At 45.6% G+C, this 25,710-nt stretch overlaps 1 protein-coding gene and 1 long non-coding RNA gene across 2 annotated transcripts in view; one reads left to right on the forward strand and one right to left on the reverse strand.

The window, feature by feature from the left end:
- Window positions 1-12,462, forward strand: part of LOC141110278 (uncharacterized) — a 72,928-nt gene extending 60,466 nt beyond the window's left edge. The window contains exon 4 of the long non-coding RNA XR_012236262.1: window positions 12,189-12,462. This is a non-coding gene — a long non-coding RNA (uncharacterized lncRNA). The remainder of the gene's footprint in view (window positions 1-12,188) is intronic.
- On the reverse strand, window positions 400-23,884 carry LOC141110275 (rho guanine nucleotide exchange factor 10-like protein; the record flags this gene model as incomplete). The annotated part of the gene is given in 9 exon segments (XM_073601563.1): window positions 400-1,629; window positions 3,494-3,616; window positions 7,463-7,631; window positions 13,656-13,798; window positions 16,572-16,726; window positions 19,439-19,506; window positions 19,508-19,654; window positions 21,116-21,202; window positions 23,763-23,884. Coding segments are annotated over 9 exon segments (1,547 nt in total), but the record flags the coding sequence as incomplete, so codon positions are not given.
- Window positions 23,885-25,710: the final 1,826 nt, after the last annotated feature.

Consider the following 25,710-nt stretch of genomic DNA (forward strand, 5'->3'; position numbering starts at 1 on the left):
AGCTAACTCCATAAAGACCTGGTTTGACCAGTTTGGAGTGCAGGAACTTAAGCCCTGACCTCAACCCTACTGAACACCTATGGGATGAATTGGAATGCCAACTGTGAGCCAGGTCTTGTCATCCAACATCAGCACCTGACCTCACAAATGGGCACAAATTTTCACAGACACCCTCCAAAATCTTCTGGAAAGTATTTGTAGAAGAGTGGAGGCTTAGAACAAAGAGGGGCACTTCAATATTATTAATACCCATGGTTTTGGAATGGGATGTCCATCAAGCTCATAAAAGGTGTGATGGTCAGGTGCCCACAATCTTGTTGGCCACATAGTGTAGAAACATCCCACATTGTCACTGCAGTTGAGTATTAGTAGGCCTTACAAACGAACGTAACCTACAAGTTTGGTTTTCTGGTCCTTTAATCGCCCATAATTACATTTTCAGCACTGCCCAGAACCATCCTACAACATACCGCAACACACCCGCAGACTGCACTGACTACAAGGAGCACTGGAAGACAAAGTGCAAATGGATTTTCAGTCCTATGACCTAAAGCAGACATTGCAGTAATACACAAGGTCTGCATATACTGTCTGCTCCCCCTTCCTCTTTAAAAATCCTCACCCTCATCTTCCACCCATGGTTCGAAGGCGAGGATGACATCTCACTCCTTCAGGCTAGATCCCGGGGAGTACAGAGCAGTGAGAGGACAGGAGTGTCTTCTCACGAGATTTTGCTCTTTCTGCATTCCTCAGGAATCTTCTTGGAAGGACGGTTATGTTACGCCCAGGGATACAGAAGACAGTAATAAGGCAAGTATAACTCTGTACATTTTGGAACTACTAAAATTAGGTGATTTTTACAGAGGGAGGAGGTCTGAATGTTATATTGCAGAGCTTGAATTGTACTCCAAGGTCCGCTTTAAGAATTTGTTAAATAATTTACCACCTAATTCCTGCGTCCTGTTCAGACGAGTTCAAATCCCAGTCAAGGATCAAAAATACTCCTTGCAGGCCATCTGGGAAATTCGTACCCAACGACAAAACGTAACAGCATTGTTTGCTCCCCCCCCCCTCTGCGCAGAGGGAACCCTAGAGGCTATAAGAGGAGGGGGGGTTGCCACATCAGCAACGTGCTGTCCGTGTCCCCGGATGATTGACTGCTACTGTTGGCAGGATTGAAGTTCCGATAGCCAGGTCCACCAGACACGATGACCACCGAAGTGATTTCCTTACGATTTGTGTCCCTGGCGCATGGCCGGCTCCTAAACCAGACGTCGGGATCGTCTGTCATTTCATAAATGGAGCCATCCTCCTCGCTGGTCTCCAGGGTGCTGTTGTCCCCTCTGGAGCCCTCCCTGGCGGAAAGATGAGGGCCGGGCAGATGCGACGTTCCCCGAAGCCGATACTGAAGGAGAATTCCTTTTCTGCGTGACGGGGGGAGGTTGTCGGAGGCCGGCTCTTGTGAAGGGCAGTTGGCGGTGTCTCTTGGTTCTGATGCGGCCTCCTTTTCTCTTACATCCTCTGTAGAGCCTTGTTCAGTACGCAGTGCTTCGGGCGCCATCGTGCTGCAGGCTACGGTGAGGAGCTGGACCGGGCCGCAGTGTCCATTCAATGAGACCATCCCTTTTCCTGTTCCGACAGACAGATAATTTTTTAAAAAAAAAGCGTTATTAAAGGGTAATTCCACTTAAAACTAGTAGTTCAGATTTTAGTAGCATTGATTTATCTTAAAGGGGACCTCAACTGTACCAAGATCTCAGCTAGTTTTTATCACAGCCTTAACTTTTGGGTGTGAAATACTTGCCCAACAGCAGCTCAGGGCTACCTTTAGTCACTTTGGGGTTGTGACACGTTGCTTTCAAGGGAGCAGAATCTGTGTTCAGGCACAGCTTTTGATTGGCTGGCTTTGACAGTGCATCTGAATATGGAAAATGTGTGCCGCACCGAAGGGAAACCAATCCTGTGACCTCCAATGTGAGTTCAGGCCAGGGAAAGAGCTCATCTCGGCTCCAAACAACTGTTGAGCAAAGGATGGCTCCCATGAAGCCGCACATCAATGCAGACCCACTGGTATTGGAAGGAATGGCATGACTCCTTGTGGCATGGCCTGACCGGAGCCCAGGCTGAGACCGCCATTCCTTCCAATACCAGTGGGTCTGCATTGATGTGCGGCTTCATGGGAGCCATCCTTTGCTCAACGGTGGTTTGGAACCGAGATGAGCTCTTTACCTGGCCTGCACTCACAGTACAGACGCCAGGGAAAGAGCTCCTCTCAGCTCCATATCTCGGACCCATATTCAGACGCATGGTCAAAGACAGCCAATCAAAAGCTGTGCCTGAACACGTTGCTTTCAAGGGAGCAGAATCTGTGTCACAACCCCAAAGTGACTGAAGGTAGGTCCATCCTGAATATTACTTTTAAAGCACCCCTCTGACTTTCTGTATTGGTGATAGGCTGTTGCACAAGAAGCCACCACATGAAGTGAGGGGAAACTGGAACCCATGGCTGAGGGTCCAACCATTCTAAAAGCAATATTCTTACAAAAGGTGTCCTGCTTTATTGTCTTTATGAATATGCTCTCCATCCTAATAAGCAGTGCATTCTGCTCTGCTCTTTGGTCTTTTCAACCTTTTGGTCTTGGCATATACAAGTCATGGTCCTGGCTTTGCATGGTGGTTTATGGCTCCCTTGGAGGGAATTTCCCTGTTTTCCTGTTCCAGCTATTAGAAAAAAGTACGTAAAAAGAGAACTTTATCAGGGGCCCAGACAGAAGTAAAAATGCTACAAAATATCTAAGCAATTTCCGTTAGCCAACCAACACCTTTTTTTTCCCTTTTTTTGGGGGTTTCTTGTCATGTAGTTATCAAATGCCAGCTATCAGCATCTGGAATTGGCGTAGTAAGTGCCTGGTTTCCACTTGCACTGCCGTGCCTAGACACCCTCCCATGGGCTCAGTTGCAAGGCTAGGACCATGAACAAAATACTTGTATATGCAAGGACCAAAAGGTTGGAATGACTAGAGAGCAGATTTGAAGGTTGGTTAGGGTGAAGGCTAAATTCCTGCAGGCATTAAAGCAGAACTTCCCTTGGAGAAAATTACCCCTCCAAGCAAAGAGATGTTGGCATGGGTCAGAAATACTGTTACCCTAAAACTCTTCTCCCTGCTGGTGCCAGTCACATGACCAAACACCAGACGATTATTTAGCCATATTATTTCAGCCAAAGAGTGAGGGTGTCATTCAGGTAGATGCTTTGCCTTAACCAATTCTCCTTTTCATCAGAAGACCACATCCATGAGCATGTGTTGGAAACTGGCCATGTAACTAGCAGCAGCAGGGAGAAGAATTTATGGAGAAAAGAAAGGAAAGGGTACCGTATAGGTCTACTTTAAAAAACAAAAACCAAAAACATGTTAGTCAAGAATGGAGGTTTTTGAATTGTAGGTAGCAGTCAACAGAAAACCAGAGCTAGCACAACAGACAAGACACCTACCTGTAATTTTGGGGATGCCCTCTAACTTTGGCACAGGTAATGTGATCAGGATGCCAAGGTCGGTGCCCACCCAAAGCAAACCCTGGCATATCATCAGGGTGGTGACTCTGGGATTCTTCTGCCCTGTGGAGAGAAGATATGGGGGGGGGGAGAAGATGACATGGGGATGCAGGAACAGAAGGAGCTACAAAACCAACTTAGGTCTGCTGCACCTTTTAGTTGGAAAAACAAGAACACATCAGATAGGAAAAAAAGGCGCTCGCTTCCTGCCAGGGATTAACATGTTGAGGGTGCCAGCTCAGATTATGCCTACCGCTTGATGATTATCTCCAGGCGGGAGCCAGGGAGAGGGGTCTCGGCCAATCTGTACTGTATTGTTAGCTGCATACTCGCTATCCCAAACATTCAGCTTGACATCCAACCCCAGGACAGACATCAAGCTGGCCCTTCATCCGCGCTCTGACAACTCATCTCCGCTAATTATCTATTCTCTGCTGTGGAGACAAAACATCTGCTTAATAGTGGAGCTGTAGCACACCTGGGGGCTGCACAATGTGCACCCGGTACCGGGGGGGGGGGGTAGACAGACCATGGAACAGTAATCCTTCAGTTTCCTATAAAATCATAAATAGACTCACTAAAACTTTTTCCAGAATTTGTGTTTTGGTAATTTAGATGAAGTGTTTTTATTTTGGCTCTTCCTGCACAGATCAACGTTCTATCGACGACTAATTATTCCTCATTATCCTTCTCTACAGGCAGCGGGCTCAGACCTCCAGGGATCTGCCAGCTACAGATCCAGAAAAGGGGCCACAAAGATTAACTTAATGAATTTATGGGAACTACGGGAAAAAAAAACAAACAAAAAAAAAAAAAAAGGATGATGTATATCATGTGGTCTGTCACTAGCATTAACTGCTTGAGTCCCCGGGACCTTTTCTCCCTCAAGTCCCATGATGGGTTTTTACTATTTGATGATGTTCCACACACTTTCAATTCTATAATAATATATTTATAACATTTTTTGTAGTCCACCCCAACATATTAGAAATCTTTTTTTTTTGGGGGGGGGGGGGGGGGGGAGGAATAGGGCTTTAAATTGGTAGAACGTTTGGATACATTTAATTAATTTTTTTTTTTTTAATTGGGGATAAATCCAAATTTGAATAAAAAGCAGTTGTTTGTAATTTTTACCCAGCATGACATTTGAGCACACCCTCCCCCCCACTTTGATTACTCCAAAATATAATCAGCAAAGTCTACTGATTAAAAAGATATTGCTTTCGTGCAACCATTATGTAACATCATTACGTACATTTAACTAACATTAGGCATTTTCTTTAGGAGAGCTTTATTCCCATTTCAATAATAAATTCAGATGCAAGAAAAAAAAAAAAATTAAATGGTTGATGTAAATTGTGAACATAAACATTAAGTTGGATTGATGGAGGGTGCAAATTTAAAACGACGGCAACTCGATTGGCAATTATGTAAAAGATAGACCATCTCCACTGAACACTTTTGAAGCAGTTACAGCAACATGTTTTTGGGGGTTTGCCCAGAGTTCAGGTTTAATTTTTACAGGTATTACATGGAAGTGAGAGAGGAAAGTCCCAGGCATTACCCGGCAAGGACATGTGGAGGTCCCAGGCATTACCCGGCAAGGACATGTGGAGGTCCCAGGCATTACCCGGCAAGGACATGTGGAGGTCCCAGGCATTACCCGACAAGGACATGTGGAGGTCCCAGGCATTACCCGACAAGGACATGTGGAGGTCCCAGGCATTACCCGACAAGGACATGTGGAGGTCCCAGGCATTACCCGGCAAGGACATGTGGAGGTCCCAGGCATTACCCGGCAAGGACATGTGGAGGTCCCAGGCATTACCCGGCAAGGACATGTGGAGGTCCCAGGCATTACCCGACAAGGACATGTGGAGGTCCCAGGCATTACCCGACAAGGACATGTGGAGGTCCAAGGCATTAAAGTGACAGGGAAAGTCCCAGGTGTTACCAGGCAAGGACAAGGGACAGGTCCCAGGCGTTAAAGTGATTGTGGCAAGTTCTACGTTTTAAAAGCGACAGGGGCAGGTCCTTGGCATTAAAAGTGACAGAGGCAAGTCCCAGGCGTTGCGCAAAAAGAGGACAGTCCCCGGCATTACGTGGCAGTGAGAGAGGCAAGTCCCAGGTGTCACCTGACAAGAACAGGGGCAGGTCCCAGGTGTTAAAGTGACAGGGGCAAGTTCTAGGTTTTGAATTGAAAGGGGCAGGTGTTATCCAGCAGCGACAGAGGTACAGTGAGGGGAAAAAAGTATTTGACCCCCTGCTGATTTTGTACATTTGCCCCACTGAGAAAGAAATGATCGGTCTATAATTTTAATGGTTGGTTTATTTTAACAGTGAGAGAGACAGAATAACAACAAAAATATCCAGAAAAACGCATTTCAAAAAAGTTATAAATTGATTTGCATTTTAATTGAGTGAAATAAGTATTTGATCCCTTCGATAAACTTGACTTAGTACTTGGTGGCAAAACCCTTGTTGGCAATCACAGAGGTCAGACGTTTCTTGGAGTTGGCCTCCAGGTTTGCACACATCTCAGGAGGGGTTTTGTCCTCTTTGCAGATCCTCTCCAAGTCATTAAGGTTTCCAGGCTGACATTTGGCAACTCGAACCTTCAGCTCCCTCCACATATTTTCTATGGGATTAAGGTCTGGAGACTGACTAGGGCACTCCAGGACCTTAATGTGCTTCTTCTTGAGCCACTCCTTTGTTGCCTTGGCCGTGTGTTTTGGGTCACTGTCATGCTGGAAGACCCATCAAAGACCCATTTTCAATCCCCCGGCTGAGGGAAGGAGGTTCTCACCCAAGATTCGATGGTACATGGCCCCATCCATCGGTCCTTTGATGCGGTGAAGTTGTCCTGTCCCCTTAGCAGAAAACACCCCCAAAGCATAATGTTTCCACCTCCATGTGTGATGGTGGGGATGGTGTTCTTGGGTCATAGGCAGCGTTCCTCCTCCTCCAAACACGGCAAGTTGAGTTGATGCCAAAGAACTTGATTTTGGTCTCATCTGACCACAACACTTTCCCCCAGTTCTCCTCTGAATCATTCAGATGTTCATTACCAAACTTCAGACAGACCTGTACATGAGCTTTCTTGAGCAGGGGGACCTTGCGGGCGCTGCAGGATTTTAGTCCTTCACAGCGTAGTGTGTTACCAATTGTTTTCTTGGTGACTATGGTCCCAGCTGAGATCATTGACAAGATTCTCCAGTGTAGTTCTGGGCTGATTCCTCATCGGTCTCATGATCATTGAAACTCCACGAGGTGAGATCTTCCATGGATCCCCAGACCGAGGGAGATTGACTGTTATATTGTGTTTCTTCCATTTGGGAATAATCGCACCAACTGTTGTCACCCTCTCACCAAGCTACTTGGCGATGGTCTTGTAGCCCATTCCAGCCTTGTGTAGGTCTACAATCTTGTCCCCGACATCCTTGGACAGCTCTTTGGTCTTGGCCATGGTGGAGAGATTGGAATCTGATTGATTGCTTGTGTGGACAGGTGTCTTTTATACAGGTAACAAGCTGAGATTAGGAGCATTCCTTTTAAGAGAGTGCTCCTAATCTCAGCTCGTTACCTGTATAGAAGACACCTGGGAGCCAGAAATCTTGCTAATTGATAGGGGATCAAATACTTTTCATTTCATTAAAATGCAAATCAATTTTTAATTTTTTTGAAATGTGTTTTTCTGGATATTTTTGTTATTCTGTCTCTCACTGTTATAATAAACCTGACCATTAAAATTATAGACTGATCGTTTCTTTGTCAGTGGGCAAACGTACAAAAATCAGCAGCCGATCAAATACTTTTTTCCCCCCTCCCTGTAAGTTCCATGCATTACCTAGCAGCGAAAGACGTCCTAGACATTACCTGGCAGTAACAAGGGCAAGAAGAAGGCATTACCTGGCAAGGACAAGGTGCGGGTAGAAATGTTCATTTCCTGTAGAAGTTCCAGAGTTTCGGTGTGGAAGAGACGTATCGATGAGCCCTCTGAGAACGCCATCCACACTCCTCCGCCAGCTCTTATCATGTGAGTAACGCTCACCCCCTCATCTTGAATGGCCTCAAAACTCTGTACAAGAAGGAACGAGAGGTGACATAGGGGAAACGTCCCCAAAGGGCTGGGGGGGGGGGGGGGATTACAAATATGTGCCGGCCACAGACTTCACACCATACTTGTAAACTCGCATTAACGCGACATTCTACAGCCAACGCTATTGGCGTTTTCATAACGTCCAGTGCGCAGGAGGCCCAACACTTGCAGTCTCTGGATATACCAAGAACAGTCTATTGCTACATTGTATTCATAGTTCCTATGTAGAGCAAAATGGGACTTTTGATCTGCATTTGACATCAAACATTACAAATGAAAAATTATATAAAAATATTTACACAGCACATATATAGTATATATTTAGTCTCCTATTAACCCTTCGTTTATCACATTCAGCCCTAATTAACACCTTCCTGCCCTGGTTTCATGTTATTTGAAGATACATTATCCACTTAAAGACCAGCCTCGTTTTGGATTTTAGGTGTTTACATGTTTAAAACAGGTTTTTTTGCTAGAAAATTACTTAGAACCCCCAAACATTATATATATTGTTTTTTTTCTAAAACCCTTGAGAATAAAATGGCGGTCATTGCAATACTTTTTTTTGAACCGTATTTGCGCAGCGGTCTTATAAAAAAAAAAAAATTACTTTTTTGAATAAAAAAATAAGACAACAGTAAAGTTAGCCCAATTTTTTTTTTTTATATTGTGAAATATAATGTTACACCAAGTAAATTGATACCCAACATGTCACGCTTCAAAATTGTGCCCGCTCGTGGAATGGCGTCAAACTTTTACCCTTAAAAATCTCCATAGGCCACGTTTAAAAAATTCTACAGGTTGCATGTTTTGCGTTACAGAGGAGGTCCAGGGCTAGAATTATTTCTCTCGCTCTACCGGTCGCGGCGACACCTCACATGTGTGGTTTGACCACCGTTTTCATATGCGGCCGCTACTTGCGTATGCGTTCGCTTCTGCGCGCGGGCTCGTCGGGACAGGGCACTTTAAATTTTTTTTTTTTTTTCTTATTTATTTTACTTTATATTTTATTTTTTTTACTGTTTAAAAAAAAAAATTTGGATCACTTTTATTCCTATTACAAGGAATGTAAACATCCCTTGTAATAGAAAAAAGCATGACAGGACCTCTTAAATATGAGATCTGGGGTCAAAAAGTCCTCAGATCTCATATTTAGACTTTAATGCAAAAAAAAAAAAAAAAAAAAAAGTTGTTTGAAAAAAATGACACAAAAACAATTGTGCCTTTAAGACAAGTGGGCGGAGCCGACGTAATGACGTCGCTTCTGCCGTCCTATAGTATGGAGACGGGCGGGGGGCCATCTTAGCCTCACTCGTCTCCATACTGAGGAAGGGAAAGGACCCGATCGCCTCCGCCGCTACCGACGGCTCCGGTAAGCGGCGGGAGAGCGGCGGGAGGGGGGGTGGCAAACCCGCCGCAGAGACCACCATTATCGTGTACAGAACCGCCGGCCCTAAAGATGGATACCTCGGTTGTGGCAGCAGCTGCTGCCGTTACCGAGATATCCATCTTCAAAAAAAGGACGCATATATACAGTGGCCGGTCGGTAAGTGGTTATAAAAATGTATTTATCTTTTGCTTTCACTCTATCTATAACTCTCTCTCTCTATCGATCAGGGCTGGGGAAATTAAAGATTAATTCCTCGATTTATCGTTAATTTTTTTTGATCGGTAGGCTGCCTGCCCTGGGGCCGCTTTGGGCCAAGCTGTGGCTCCGCTCCCTCCTCCTCCTCTATATGTCATACACTGTCTGCGGGCGTCTCCCGCTGTGTGTCTCGGAGCCGAGTGTGAAAACTTTGGCCGCGCTCTGAGAAAAGTCCCGCCCTCCTCCTAGATCAGCTCGTGTGATAGATACATACACCCCTACTTGATCCCCTAAACAGGTAACATTTATCTATAATTAACACCTTCTTCCTCTAATTTTATGTTCAATTATTTTTTTTATCGTTAATTTTAAAATTTTCCCACTTTTTTTCAGGGTTGCATAAAAATGTGCAAAATAGAAAAAGTGCCTGGCAAATGACTTTGACATTCTTTGTCCCAGAAATATTTTATAAATGGGATAAAATTGTAGAAAAAGGATGTAAGTTATAAAAAAAAGAAATGCAAAAAAAAAAAAAAATGTATGCAATCCATAGATAAAAATGAAAACCAACATGATTAGTTTTTGGCAATATTGTCTTGCAAAAAACTATTTTGCTGGAGAAAAAAATAAATAAATGGGGTTGATTTACTAAAACTGGAGTGCGCAAAATCTGGTGCGGCTGTGCACGATAGCCAATCAGCTTCTAACTTCAGCTTGTTTAATGAGGCTTTGACAATAAAACCTGGAAGCTGATTGGCTGCCATGCACAGCTGCACCAGATTTTGCTCTCTCCGGTGTTAGTAAATCAACCTCAATATATGTATGACTTTATCCTTTGCCATTCCTTCAAATAACAAACAGACCTATAGTGGAAGTGTAAAAATTGCTCTGGTCCTTGGGTTTATAAAGTTCAATCGCCTTTTTGATTTTTTTCTTTGATATGATGTTTTTGTATTCCTGAATACTTTGAGAAAATCTAGATGATGATGTATCAACCGTATTGATGTTGATTTGACTTTGGATTAAAATGTTTGTTTGTTTTTTTTTGGTGGTTATTATTGGTGTCTATTTGGCAAAAAAATTTCAAAAATAAAATCTGATTATTAAAAAAAAAAAAAAAAAAAAAGTACAATAGCCAAAAGAGTGGTTGTAGAAAATTAACATTTGGTTTGGTTTTGGGAAGATGGAGGAAGGGTTAAAACCTCTATTATTTGCTGTGTCCCCATTGTGGAGATTCCCTTTACTTCCTGTCCCAGTGACCACTCGGGTATTGCTGTGAGCTGCACATCCCATTTCCTCTTTCTGGAGCAGATTATCAGTGTAGTCATATGGAGCCTATGTTAGGGAGTCAAGTGATACTGTCACAATGGACCATATTTTTGGTCGTAACCTTGTACGGCCATTTATTTTTAATTTCTTTATTTAAATACAAATAAATACTGTCCCAATTGACCGTTTTTTTGATTGTAACCTTGTACGGTTATTTATTTTTACTTTATTTAAATAAAAATAAATACTGTCACAATTGACCATTTTTTTTTATCGTAACCTTGTACAGCCATTTATTTTTACTTTATTTATTTAAATTAAAAGAAATAAATACTGTCACAATTGCCCGTTTTTTTTTTTTTTTGGTCGTAATCCTGTACGGCCATTTATTTTTACTTTATTTATTTAAATTAAAATAAACACTGTAACAATTGACCGTTTTTTTTTTTTTTTTTGGTCGTAACCTTGTACAGCCATTTATTTTTACTTTATTTATTTAAATTAAAATAAATACTGTCACAATTGACCATTTTTTTTATCGTAACCTTGTACAGCCATTTATTTTTACTTTATTTATTTAAATTAAAAGAAATAAATACTGTCACAATTGACCGTTTTTTTTTTTTTTTTTTGGTCGTAACCTTGTACGGCCATTTTTACTCTATTTAAATTAAAATAAATACTGTCACAATTGACCCTTTTTTTTTGGTCGTAACCTTGTACGGCCATTTATTTTTACTTTATTTATTTAAATAAAAATAAATACTGTCACAATTGACCGTTTTTTTTTTTTTTTTTTTTTTTTGGTCGTAACCTTGTACGGCCATTTTTACTCTATTTAAATTAAAATAAATACTGTCACAATTGACCCTTTTTTTTTGGTCGTAACCTTGTAAGGCCATTTATTTTTACTTTATTTATTTAAATAAAAATAAAGAAATAAATACTGTCACAATTGACCGTTTTTTTGATCGTAAATGTGTACAGCCATTTATTTTTACTTTATATATTTATATAAAAATAAATACTGTCACGATTGACGTTTTTTTGGTCGCAACCTTGTACAGCCATTTATTTTTACTTTATTTAAATTAAAATAAATAAATACTGTCACAATTGCCCTTTTTTTTTTTTTTTTTTTTTTTTTTTTTTTTTTTTGGTTGTAATCCTGTACGGCCATTTATTTTTACTTTATTTATTTTAATTAAAATAAACACTGTAACAATTGACCGTTTTTTTTTTGTAGTAACCTTGTACAGCCATTTATTTTTACTTTATTTATTTAAATTAAAATAAATACTGTCACAATTGACTTTTTTTTTTTTTTTGGTCGTAACCTTGTACAGCCATTTTTTTTTTCATTTAAATAAAGTAAAAATAACCATAACAATTGACAGTTTTACAGTCCGTAACCTTGTACAGCCAATAAAAAGAAAGATTTGCTCCCATTTCCTGCCCTTCTGACACACAAATAATGCCAATCCCTGGAAAATACCCCCCTCACCCACCCACCAGGCAGCGGCTGAACCCCGCACAAACCTAAATGAAGCCCCATCAGGTTATCTAATGGTTGCTTGTGATAACAGCACCCCCTTGTGGTCAGTGATCTCTCTGCACCTGGTAGAAGAAAGGACTACCTATAAGCAATGTATTTACTGGTCCTTTTTAATGTCTTGTTGCAGGAGATTACGCCGGCTCCACACCGAAGAGTTTCTCTCCTCCCCCCCCAGGGCACGGAATCAAGAGGCGAGGAAGAAATTCCAGGCGAAGACTAATTAATTTTCATCCCCCCTCCCTCTGCTAATCAATAGTTGTAATTAAATCCCGGGTTACAATTCTTCCCGCAATAAAACTGCAACTTTGTCATTACCAGGCACAGCGACGAGCGAACTCAATGGAGCAGAGCGCCATTTCCGAGCCCGGGTTACTAAGCATGACGCAGGCGCTACAACCAATTTCCCGGGAGGAGGAGGGGGAGGAGCGGGGGGGGGGGGGGGGGGCGCTCATTCGGTGCACACGGCTGGGCCGACTTTACCTCTGTTTACTCCTGATAAGCTGCTGGAGGATCACCGTTCTGTACGGCACCGAGATGCCATTTTTAAATGAAAGTTGTATGTCATATATAGAGGGCGCACTCTACGGCTGGGACGGGTACACAATGGCTCTCTGGTGGCACACGGGACTCACAGAAACCATTAGTGGGCGCACATCTGCCCGCTGCAGTAAAAAAATTAATAACTTGGATTTAAAAACTTTTTCTCTATGACTAGAAAAGCCTGTCCCTTGCTAGCATGAAAGAAGGACCTTGGTTCTCCATGTGGAAGCAGCAGTCTCTGCGCAGAGGTCTGACACGCCCCCCCCTGTTGAATGATAACTAGAGCTCTTTAAATCAGCAAAGCATATGCCCCGTTGCTTGGAGGATCTAACTCATTTAGAGGTGTTGGACCCCTGCAGAGAGACCACTGCTTCCACACAGAAAGCAAGGGTCCTTCCTTGGTTTTCTGCTCAGGCTGTGGCTGATCCCTAAAGAAATCTGTGATGCACCCGGAAGGTAGATAGTGGATGTCAACTGAAAATGTAAATTTGGCTTTAAGGACTTGATGTAGAAGGGGCCATCAAGGTGAGCCTCCTACCTTCTTGTCTCCAAGGAAGAAAGTTCATGATCCACACATCATGAGCAGACCCCCCGTGATGAGAGAGGATGAATGGCTTCCTCAGTCTAGGCTCCAGCCAGGCCACGCCTCCAACGTGTTTCCCACCACCCACTCGGAGCTTAGTCATGGAGATGGGACCTCTGCAGCATTATCACAATGGCCGCTTCCAGCACCGCACTGGACTAGACAACAGCCCCATCCCCTCTGGTAAAGTCAAGCAGGGGGTGGCCTCAACGATGGCATTTAATAATAAATGTTTTTTAATACAAAATGTTATTTGAGTGTCGTTTTTATATTTCTGTGTTCCCCTATTATTTAAATAGATGTGGCAAAGTCTGTAGCATACAACCAACAAGGTTCTACCCTTCTCTTCCCCTAGCTAAAGTGAGTTTTGCCTGGATACACACATAAAAAAAAAAAAGGTAGAACTTTATCTCCCAACAAATCTATTAAAAAAAAAATTACTTTTCAGGTCAAAAAAACTTTATTATTTACCTGGACTTTGAGGGGTTCTGTCTCCAGCACGGTCACTCGATTCCGGCAGCTGGCCCATATGCAGTCATCCAGGGCCAGCAGGGCATGGACAGGGCTTGTTCCTACCCGCACGGTGGAAGGGCTTTCAGGATCCCATAATCCTCCTGGGAGGAAACAATGGACAGAGAGTTAGAGCACTGGTCTCCAAACTATGACCCATGGGCCAGATGTGGCCCTTTCTTTGCCTTTATCTGGTCCTTGGGGCACGATTATTCCAAATCGATACCAATGATGGGGCACCATTCTTCCTAATGATACCAACAATGGGGAACCATTCCTCCCACCAACACCAATGATGGGGGACTATTCCTCCCACTGACACCAATGATGGGGCACTATTCCTCCACTGACACCAATGCTGGGGCACTATTCCTCCCACTGACACCAATGATGGGGCACTATTCCTCCCACTGACACCAATGATGGGGCAATATTCCTCCCACTGACACCAATGATGGGGCACTATTCCTCCCACTGACACCAATGATGGGGCACTATTCCTCCACCGACACCAATACTGGGGCACTATTCAACCCACCGACACCAATACTGGGGCACTATTCAACCCACCGACACCAAGGACGGGGCACCATTCCTCCCACCGACACCAAGGACGGGGCACCATTCCTCCCACCGACACCAAGGACGGGGCACCATTCCTCCCACCGACACCAAGGACGGGGCACCATTCCTCCCACCGACACCAAGGACGGGGCACCATTCCTCCCACCGACACCAAGGACGGGGCACCATTCCTCCCACCGACACCAAGGACCGGGCACCATTCCTCCCACCGACACCAAGGACCGGGCACCATTCCTCCCACCGACACCAAGGACCGGGCACCATTCCTCCCACCGACACCAAGGACGGGGCACCATTCCTCCCACCGACACCAAGGACCGGGCACCATTCCTCCCACCGACACCAAGGACGGGGCACCATTCCTCCCACCGACACCAAGGACGGGGCACCATTCCTCCCACCGACACCAAGGACGGGGCACCATTCCTCCCACCGACACCAAGGACGGGGCACCATTCCTCCCACCGACACCAAGGACGGGGCACCATTCCTCCCACCGACACCAAGGACGGGGCACCATTCCTCCCACCGACACCAAGGACGGGGCACCATTCCTCCCACCGACACCAAGGACGGGGCACCATTCCTCCCACCGACACCAAGGACGGGGCACCATTCCTCCCACCGACACCAAGGGCGGGGCACCATTCCTCCCTTTGATACCAATGATGGAGCAGTATTTTTCCTTCTACCAACTACAGACTCTGCCTGAGGCATTGTTTACTTCCACTGATGCTGCGACATTTTCTACTCCTACTGGCCACAATTCAGCCCCCCTAAAGTCTGAAGAGCCATAAACTGGCCCATTGTTTTAAAAAAAGTTTAAACTGAGGGGGCTCCAGAGTATAACTGCCAAAAAATATAGATCGCAAAGGTGAACGTTCAGCAACCACTCATACAAAGATGAAAAACAGCTGTGAGGAGGAAAAAAAAAAAAGTTAAGACTGTACATGGACAGATTATCGCAGGCCCAGATTTGGATCTTTATGGCCACCCTCTCATGTATCAGAGAGATAAGACAATATATGGCCATAAGTATGTAAACCTGCCTCCCAATGGTTAAGTTCTGGTGTCTCCAGTGAAGGGTCTTGTTAATGCTCCATAATACAAAGACATTATAGACAATTGTGCTCTTCCAACCTTGTGGTAACAGTTTGGTGAAGACCATTTTCTGTTCCACCATGACTGTGCCCCTATGTACAAAGCCAGCACCATAAAGACATGGTTGGACCAGTCTTCAAGCATTGTCAATGGCTAGGTATTTGTCACAGCAATTTTATCTAAGGGAAATTCCCATCACCTGTTGGCGGTACTTGAGGTTGGGAACCACTGGACATTTGTGCTCCTCCAACCTTGTGGTAACAGTTTAGTGAAGACCCTTTTCTGTTCCACCATGATTGTGTCCCTGTGTACAAAGCCAGCGCTATAAAGACCTGGTTTGACCAGTTTGGTGTTGAGGAACTCAAGTGTCCTGTAAAGAGCCCTGACCTCAAACCTACTGAACACCAATTGTGAGCCAGGTCATCTCATCCAGCAACAAACATCCCTTAAAAACTTGTGGTAAACCTTCACAGAACAGTGGTGGATGTTATTAAGGGCCGTGGGGAAGCCAACTCAATGGTAAAGACCATGGAGGGAGGGAGACCAACTCAATAATAATGGCCTTAGGGAAGGGGAGGGGGAAACTCCATATTAATGACTATTAGGGGAGGAAGGCCAAATTCAAAGTAACGGCCATTGGGGAGGGGGGCAACTTCATATTACAGTCCGCCATTTTGGAAAGGAATGTCCAACAAGCTCATATAGATGTTATTGTCCAGAAACATTTAGCTTTATAACAGGTACATCTAACAGCAAACACTTTAGTAATTTTGGATGGCGTAGGGAATGGACAGAACCCCTGTTGGGTTTCCACTTTATTATTTAATTTTCAATTTGTGTCCGGTTGTTGAGATTTCAATTTTTGTTCTGGAGACACAAGAGAAAGTGAAAGGACATCTCCCAAAAGTGAGATCCCCTCCTAGACTGGTATTACTAAATAGAAGACCCCATAGGAAGATCTCCCCCCTGTTCTGGTGACAGCTGGAAATTTGTTTTTCTCCTAACACTTCCTTTGTCACCGGAACCTATATGGTGAATCCTTCCAGCGGGGACACGGACAACAAGCCTGACAAGGGTTTCAACATTTGCCCACTTCATGCAAAGCAAATTGAGTTTTAGATCTAATAGTATAAAGTAGACCAGGGTTCTAGTATGTTTTGGATAGCACCACAAGCATTGTAGGCATCTCACCTGGGTTTTGTGGGTACAGCGCCAAGGTCCCGTCTTGCAGCCCCGCACACAGGTATTTGTAGCTCAATCTCAGGCAGAGGACAGGTTGTAGGCCGGGGCTCCGAAGTGCCATTAAACAGGTGGATCCGGTGTCTACGCTGCTGTACACCAGAATGCTGGAAGAGAAAAGATGGCTGTTACGGGAGGAGGTGGGTGTTCAGGGGGGCCTTTCATGCCTCGTGTAAAGTGGAGGAGCAATCAGTCTCATCTGTCAAGAGATGTAAAGATATCAAACTCTGCAAAAACTGCTCACAAGGTCCTCCTCCTCCCAGCACGGTACTACGCAGTCCTCATATATTATTCATCTCGACATCACTGTTATACATCCTGATACAAGCTCATATACCTGTCTGGAAGCAGATGATAAACCGATCCTGGGAACGGCAAGGCGATGGAGATGCTGCCAGAAAGGTGTAGGTCTTATTCCGCTGTGCTCAGGGAGCACCAGACTAAACCTACCTACAGAAAAACAATCCATCCCTTAACATTTCCTTCACACCATAAAAGGAGGGTGGTCCCCCTCTTGTGATCCCCTAAATACATATTAAGAGATCGCCAGCACACCAGGTACCACCTCAATCCATAACTGAGGTCATAGGTATAAAGAGTCCAACCACAAAGCATAAAAATTCAATGCCATAAAAGCATAGTCTCACCGACTATTTACAGGCACAATGGATTGGTCTACAAAATTGAGGAAGGGGGTCAATTTTGCTCGTAAAAACATTGGTGGACATATGCTCATGGAAAAAAAAAAAAAAGCATAGTTCCACCATAGCTGGTGGAGCTAAGCTGTTGGAATTTTATGGGCACAATGGACAGGTCTGCAAAACCAAGGAAGGGTTCCATTGTACCTTTGGTGTAAACTTTGGTGGCCCTATATTGGTGGAAAAAGCATTGTTCTACCAATGTTTTTTGGGTACAATGGACTGGTCTGCAAATTTGAGGAAGAGGTCCATTGTGCCTATAAAAGGTTGACGAATCTATGCTGGTGGAAAAAAAGCATAGTTCCACCAACATTTTAAGGGCACAGTGGACTGGTCTGCAAAATTGAGGAAGAGGTCCATTGTGCCCATAAAGTCTTGGTGGAACTATGCTTTTTCCACCAGCATAGGTTCATCAACATTTTATGGGCACGATGGACAGGTCTGCAAAACCAAGGAAGGATCCTATTGTACCCGAAAAACTTTGGTGGCCCTATATTGGTGGAAAAAGCATTGTTCTACCAATGTTTTTTTGAGTACAATGAACTGGTCTGCAAATTTCAGGAAGAGGTCCATTGTGCCTATAAAAAGTTGACGAACCTATGCTGATGGAAAAAAAAAAAAAAGCATAGTTCCACAACACATTTTAAGGGCTCAATGGACTGGTCTGCAAATTTGAGGAAGGGATCCATGGTGCCCATAAAATGGTGGAACTATGCTTTTCCAACCAGCATAGGTTCATCAATGTTTTATGGGCACGATGGACCCCTTCCTCAAATTTGTAGACCAGTCCATTGTACCCATATAATGTTGGTGGGCCTATGCTGGTGGAAAAAAAGCATAGTTCCACCAACATTTTAAAGGGCACAATGAACTGGTCTGCAAAGCTGAGGAAGGAGTCCATTCTGCCTCTAAAACATTGGTGGAACTATGCATTTTTTCACATTGAAGTTTACTCTTTGCACCTGGACTTTTTGCAACTATGACCAATCATCAAGGTATCATCTGGTGTGCTGGTTATTTACCAATATGCTGCGCTTATGAAATGTTGGTGGAGCTTAGCCTTTTCTACAATATATTCTCTGTATTTGTAATACCTAGGATCCCAGTAAAGCAATGAGGTAGCATCTAATGTGCTGCCTATTTCATGGTATCACTGTAAGCCAAACATCTTTCTCTACGCTGTGAAGGGAATGGTGTGGGGTGGATTGATTTTCTGTAGGTAGGTTTAGTCTAGTGCCCCCTCCGGGCAGCGCCACCATCGCCGTGCCATTCCCAGGATCAGTTTGTCATCCTGATACAAGCTCCTATACCTTTCTGGAAGCAGATAATAGACCAATCCTGGGAAAGGCAAAGCAACAGAAATGCTGCCAATCTTATTCGGTCGTGCTTCAGGCGCATCAGACTGAACCTACAGAAAAATAATCCATCCCACACCATTCCCTTCATCTTATATAGGAGGGTGCTTGGCCAACGGTGATACAGTGAAATACATAGTGGAGAAAGATCCAGCACACCAGATGCTGCACTAATGCTTTACAGAGGTCGTGGGTACAAAAAAGTAAAAATCAATGCCAAAAAAAAAAAAAAAATACAGTATGTTATATGAAAGAACAGCACCCCGGCATCCTTTTAGATATGCATGATCCTCCAGGCTGTTCAGTAGGTTCTGCAGACTTTAGCTGTGCAATGTGTTGATCAGCTGTTTGATTTGCAATTAAGCAAATGATCAGCAGGTTGCACAGCTAGAGTCTGCACCAGCACGGGAGAATGCATGTCTTAAGGGATGCCAGGGATAGGTTCTTTCATATAATGCTAGGCAACAAAATTATTGGAGGGGAGGGGCAAACAATGACAGTACAGGACAGGAGAAGAGGGGGTGGGGGATAAATTGAAGTCGTTCAGGCAGAAAACGATAGCTGCTGCGGTTTCACAGGGTCACATTGCGGAGATACAAGTTTGAAGGGAATGGAGAGAAATCAACTTGCTACAAAGTGTGGAGAAAAAAAAAAAAAGGTAAGACTGGAGTTCAATATTAACCAGTCAAAGTTCACATCACAATTGATTGGCCCATATCCCTGTGACATCACTGATGGAGAACTTTAGCGCACCCTTTCTTCTTACCTCCCGTCCTGAAGGCCCACACACACCGCCGGCTGCACGGGTGAAAACGTACAATCCTCTTCGTTTTCCCGAGGTCTCCTCACTCTCCTTGGTGCACACATTCTCCACGCACAGTATGCAGGATGGCAGAGGGAAGGCCTTCAGCATCCGCGGGGTGGTGTGGTTCAGAGAGAAGATCTGAATTTGGCCGACTCCCCCTACCTGACCACCACCGACCTGCAGAGAGGGACCAAAAGGTCTGGTGAGCATCTGCACTGCCCGGGTCACAAGATGTACAACCAATCCAAAAGAATAATTTCCTTCTTTTATTATATACAAAAGTAACACAATGTATCTGTATTGTATGGAAGCCACAAGACCACTCTAGACAAAATTAAGCTGAATCTCTTGGTGACCCCAATAGTAAGACCTCCATGAAATAGTCTCAATGCAGACCCGGGAACTCAGCACAGGGATGGTGAGAACCTCTCATAATGGGCACAGCGGGTGTACAGACCCGGGAACTCAGCACAGGGATGGTGAGAACCTCTCATAATGGGCACAGCGGGTGTACAGACCCGGGAACTCAGCACAGGGATGGTGGGAACCCCTCATAATGGGCACAGCGGGTGTACAGACCCGGGAACTCAGCACAGGGATGGTGGGAACCTCTCATAATGGGCACAGCGGATGTACAGACCCGGGAACTCAGCACAGGGATGGTGAGAACCCCTCATAATGGGCACAGCGGATGTACAGACCCGGGAACTCAGCACAGGGATGGTGGGAACCCCTCATAATGGGCACAGCAGGTGTACAGACCCGGGAACTCAGCACAGGGATGGTGAGAACCCCTCATAATGGGCACAGTAGGTGTACAGACCCGGGAACTCAGCACAGGGATGGTGAGAACCCCTCATAATGGGCACAGCAGGTGTACAGACCCGGGAACTCAGCACAGGGATGGTGGGAACCCCTCATAATGGGCACAGCGGGTGTACAGACCCGGGAACTCAGCACAGGGATGGGGGGAACCCCTCATAATGGGCACAGCAGGTGTACAAACCCGGGAACTCAGCACAGGTATGGTGGGAACCCCTCATAATGGGCACAGTAGGTGTACAGACCCGGGAACTCAGCACAGGGATGGTGGGAACCCCTCATAATGGGCACAGCAGGTGTACAGACCTGGGAACTCAGCACAGGGATGGGGGGAACCCCTCATAATGGGCACAGCAGGTGTACAAACCCGGGAACTCAGCACAGGTATGGTGGGAACCCCTCATAATGGGCACAGTAGGTGTACAGACCCGGGAACTCAGCACAGGGATGGTGGGAACCCCTCATAATGGGCACAGCGGGTGTACAGACCCAAGAACTCAGCACAGGGATGGGGGGAACCCCTCATAATGGGCACAGTAGGTGTACAGACCCGGGAACTCAGCACAGGGATGGTGGGAACCCCTCATAATGGGCACAGTAGGTGTACAGACCCGGGAACTCAGCACAGGGATGGTGGGAACCCCTCATAATGGGCACAGCGGGTGTACAGACCCGGGAACTCAGCACAGGGATGGTGGGAACCCCTCATAATGGGCACAGCGGGTGTACAGACCCCGGAACTCAGCACAGAGATGGTGGGAACTGCTCATAATAATCTAAATTTTCAGGAAAAAAAAAAAACTGAATGTAACTTACCCATAAGTAGCCCTGAGGCAGTGACGTACTGACGGATGAGAAGCCCAGAAGGGAGCTCTGTACCGGTGTGTGAATGGCTCCACCCAGCTGTAAGAAGAACAGAGGATAAATCAGACTGAAGAAGAGGTGAATTATGTCCTGGACACAATAACAGGGGAAGGGGATTGCTGTGGTCTCACAAACGATCACAAGGCAAGATCAAAGTGGGAAAGAAGTCACAGTAATAAAAGGTTGTCTTGAAATACACATAAAAGACAATTGTACAATCAGATTGTATGATTTCTTTAAGGTGTTGGGGTCAAGCTTCAGCAGTCAATAACAGGGCTTCTGTCAGTCTAAACCACTCCTAACGCTCCAGGCATTCTCAGAGATGCCAACTGTTCCAAATTTACTGGCATAGTCCCACATCCTGGACCTCTATCCCAATGATGCCGTGTCCCGGGATCACAGGGTCACCCTTATTTGAGTTACTATGCATGCACTGAGTAAGACCATAGGGCATTCATCTCAGTGCTTGAGAGCCCCGAGTTAGTGGTCCCTGCATCATCAACAGAGGGGGAGTTTGGGCGGACCACTCCACCAAGTGGGCGGGACCAGTGCCAGGACAAGGTCACCTTGAGCCCAGGGAGAACATGCCATATTGTGCCCCCCCCCCACACACACACACACACACACACACCAAGATGCACGAGCATTGTGTGTCCGCAAAAATCCCTCCCCAAAAAAAAAAAAAAAAAAAATAAGAAAAGCATGCTCACCCCCAGGTACAATTTCCCCCTCCTCCAGTACAAATCCACCCCCTGATAAAATTCCCCCTCCCAGCACAAATCTTTGCTCCCCACCCAGCTCAAATCCTCTCTTTCCCCATATGCCCCCAACACAAATCCCCCCCCCCAAAAAAAAAGTCCCCCTCTAAGCACAAATCTCCCACCCCCCCCCCCCCTTTCCAGTGCAAAGTGCTCTCCCCCAACCCCCCCACCTTAGCACAAAACCCTCCCACACATGTCCCCTTCTAGCACAAGTACACCCCCATCTCCACTAGCTCAAATCCCCCCCCCCCCAGAAAAAAAATGTCTGCCTCCAAGCACAAATAGTCTACCCTTCAAATTTCCCCTCCAAGCAAAGATCCCCCTCCACACTTTAAATATCCCCTTTCCAGCACAAAGTCCCTCCCCTCAATCCCCCCTCCAAGCACAAATCCCCCCCCCCCCCACACACACACACACTTCAAATCAGCCCCATTCAGCACAAAGTCACCTCCCCCAATCCTCCCTCTTAGCACAAATCCCTCCCACAAATTTCCCCTCTCAGTGCAAAAAAAAAAAACAAAAAAACCCAAAACATCTTTACTAGCACAAATTCCCCTCTACAGTTTTACTTCTGTAGCACAACCCCCCCCCCCTCCCCAATTCCTCCTCCTAGCATAAATCCTTCCCCCCTCATCCCTCTCTAAGCACAAATCCCACCAAATCACCACTCCTCAGCACACCTCATTAAATTTGCACTCCTAGAACCAATTATACCCCGTCGCCCATCCCCTCCCCCTACTCTCCCTGTGGTGCCCCCCCCCCCGCTTCACATGATGCCAAAGTGCCCAGCCGCCCCTCCTGCCCACCCCTTGTCCCAGCCCTGGGTGGGACCACCTGGGGAACATTGTGGGCTTTGTCCTGGGGACTAGAATTTTGCTTCAGTATGAAATTTCCTTGACTTTGTGCAACGGGTGCCAATATTTCCAAAAACTTGGTGCGTTTAGTACATGAGACATCCCAGAATCCACCAGACGAGGTCTGGAATGACTCAACATGGCCGCCCCTTCAACAGGCTTTATATTAGAACATTGTTCTTTCTATGGAGAGGGGGGTCCACGTATGAGATGATGAATCCAGATATAGAGATGGATGAGATGGGAGGACAGAACCTATTAATATCCAACGTCATCCCCCCCCCCCCCCTTTGGTGGCCGGAAAAAAAAAGAGCCATTGGATTATATGGGAAGCCCCCAGTCACGTCCCCCATCCCCCGCTATCCAATTTATTTCACATTATGGAAGATTGGCCACTGTGTAGCAATTACAATTTGCATTCATTTCTTCCCTCTTAAGATGATGAAAGAAAGATTTAACCTTGTCGGTATCTGAACCTGACCGGCCGCGGCGTACACCACGTACAATGCCGGAGATCTTCATCCTCTGGATTCCAAGCATAAAATAATCATACAGAGAATATACATTCTATCCAGACACATTACGAAAATGTACGCCCCCTGCAGATAAAGTGGACCTGTCATCCTATAGGTTTTCCATGATATGAGCAACATACTCACTAACGTGTAAGGTGTACCATTTCCAGGTATTTATCATCTCTCAAAGAGATCACAGTACCCCCCCCCCCCCCCCCCCCCCCGATAATGACACTATGGGAGAGGAGACTGAGGAAATGCTTGCTCCTGCCAGCAGCAGACTAATGACATCATCTCAGCCTAGGAAAGGCCAATGACACCTTTATAATGACTTGTAACGTTATTGACAGGTCCACTTTAATTAGGTAAAGCGATGTGTTCCTCCAGGCCTGGATAGAAATGATAATGTAGCAACTAAGTGTGGCTTATGATCCAACCCCAAGTAAGAGACTGTCCAATGGCGGCTCACCTGTAAGTCAGAGGCTTTGGTGGAGAATGCGGGCAAACGACAGACCAGGGTGGGGGACCAGAATGGAATTTTCGTCTTTCTCTCTTCTTCGGGGCACAACCAACCAGGCTGGTTCTCCTCTCCTGGGGAGACACAGAAGGGAAAAGTGTAAAAGAGGTACTGGATGGTGGGAGATGGGGAGGATGGAAAGGGGGTGAGAGAAAAGGAAGAGACAGACCCGTAAATAGGGATGGAGAGATGATACACAGATGGATGAGATAGGGAAAGGAAAAGAAGAGAATACAGGAAAAGGGAAAGGGATACTGCATCTAGTTATCTGCATCTAAGATAAATGTGGATAATTAAAGAGGTGGGGGGGACACACAGACAGAGTGTAAAAAAGACAGAGAGAGAGAGCGCAAGAGAAACAGAGAGAGGGAGAGAGAGAGAGAGAGCGGCGAGAGAGAGAGAGAGAGAGAGAGAGCGCGAGAGAGAGAGAGCGCGAGAGAGAGAGAGAGCGCGAGAGAGAGAGAGAGCGCGAGAGAGAGAGAGAGAGAGAGCGCGAGAGAGAGAGAGAGAGCGCGAGAGAGAGAGAGAGCGCGAGAGAGAGAGAGAGCGAGAGAGAGCGAGAGATACACAGAGACAGACGCAGGAGAAAGAGAAAGGAGAAAGAAAAAAAAAGACAACACTGAAGAAATGACACTTGTCTACAATGTAAAGTAGTGAGTGTACAGCTTGTATAACAGTGTAAATTTGCTGTCCCCTCAAAATAACTCAACACACAGCCAATAATGTCTAAACCGCTGGCAACAAAAGTGAGTACACCCCTAAGTGAAAATGTCCAAATTGGGCCCAATTAGCCATTTTCCCTCCCCGGTGTGATGTGACTCTTTAGTGTTACAAGGTCTCAGGTGTGAATGGGGAGCAGGTGTGTTAAATTTGGTGTTATCGCTCTCACTCTCTCATACTGGTCACTGGAAGCTCAACATGGCACCTCATGGCAAAGAACTCTCTGAGGATGTGAAAAAAAGAATTGTTGCTCCACATAAAGATGGTCTGGGCTATAAGAAGATTGCCAAGACCCTGAAACTGAGCTGCAGCACGGTGGCCAAGGCCATACAGCGGTATAACAGGACAGGTTCCCCTCAGAATAGGCCTCGCTATGGTCAACCAAAGAAGTTGAGGTCACGTGCTCAGCGTCATATCCAGAGGTTGTCTTTGGGAAATAGACGTATGAGTGCTGCCAGCATTGCTGCCAGAGGTTTTAGGGGGGGGGGTCAGCCTGTCAGTGCTCAGACCATACGCTACACACTGCATCAAATTGGTCTGCATGGCTGTCGTCCCAGAGGAAGCCTCTTCTAAAGATGATGCACAAGAAAGCCTGCAAACAGTTTGCTTAAGTCAAGCAGACTAAGGACATGGATTACTGGAACCATGGCCTGTGGTCTGATGAGACCAAGATAAACTTATTTGGTTCAGATGGTGACAAGCGTGTGTGGGGGCAACCAGGTGAGGAGGACAAAGACAAGTGTGTCTTGCCTACAGTCAAGCATGGTGGTGGGAGTGTCATGGTCTGGGGCTGCATGAGTGCTGCCGGCACTGGGGGGCTACAGATCATTGAGGGGACCATGAATGCCAACATGTACTGTGACATACTGAAGCAGAGCATGATCCCCTCCCTTCAGAGACTGGACCGCAGGGCAGTATTCCAACATGATAACCACCCCAAACACACCTCCAAGACCACCACTGCCTTGCTAAAGAAGCTGAGGGTAAAGGTGATGGACTGGACAAGCATGTCTCCAGACCTAAACACTATTGAGCATCTGTGGGACATCCTCAAACGGAAGGTGGAGGAGCGCAAGGTCTCTAACATCCACCAGCTCCGTGATGTCGTCATGGAGGAGGGGAAGAGGACTCCAGTGACAACCTGTGAAGCTCTGGTGATCTCCATGCCCAAGAAGGTTAA

The sequence above is a fragment of the Aquarana catesbeiana genome, linkage group LG10 (genome assembly GCF_042186555.1).
Source record: "Aquarana catesbeiana isolate 2022-GZ linkage group LG10, ASM4218655v1, whole genome shotgun sequence".
Taxonomy (NCBI): Eukaryota; Metazoa; Chordata; class Amphibia; order Anura; family Ranidae; genus Aquarana; species Aquarana catesbeiana.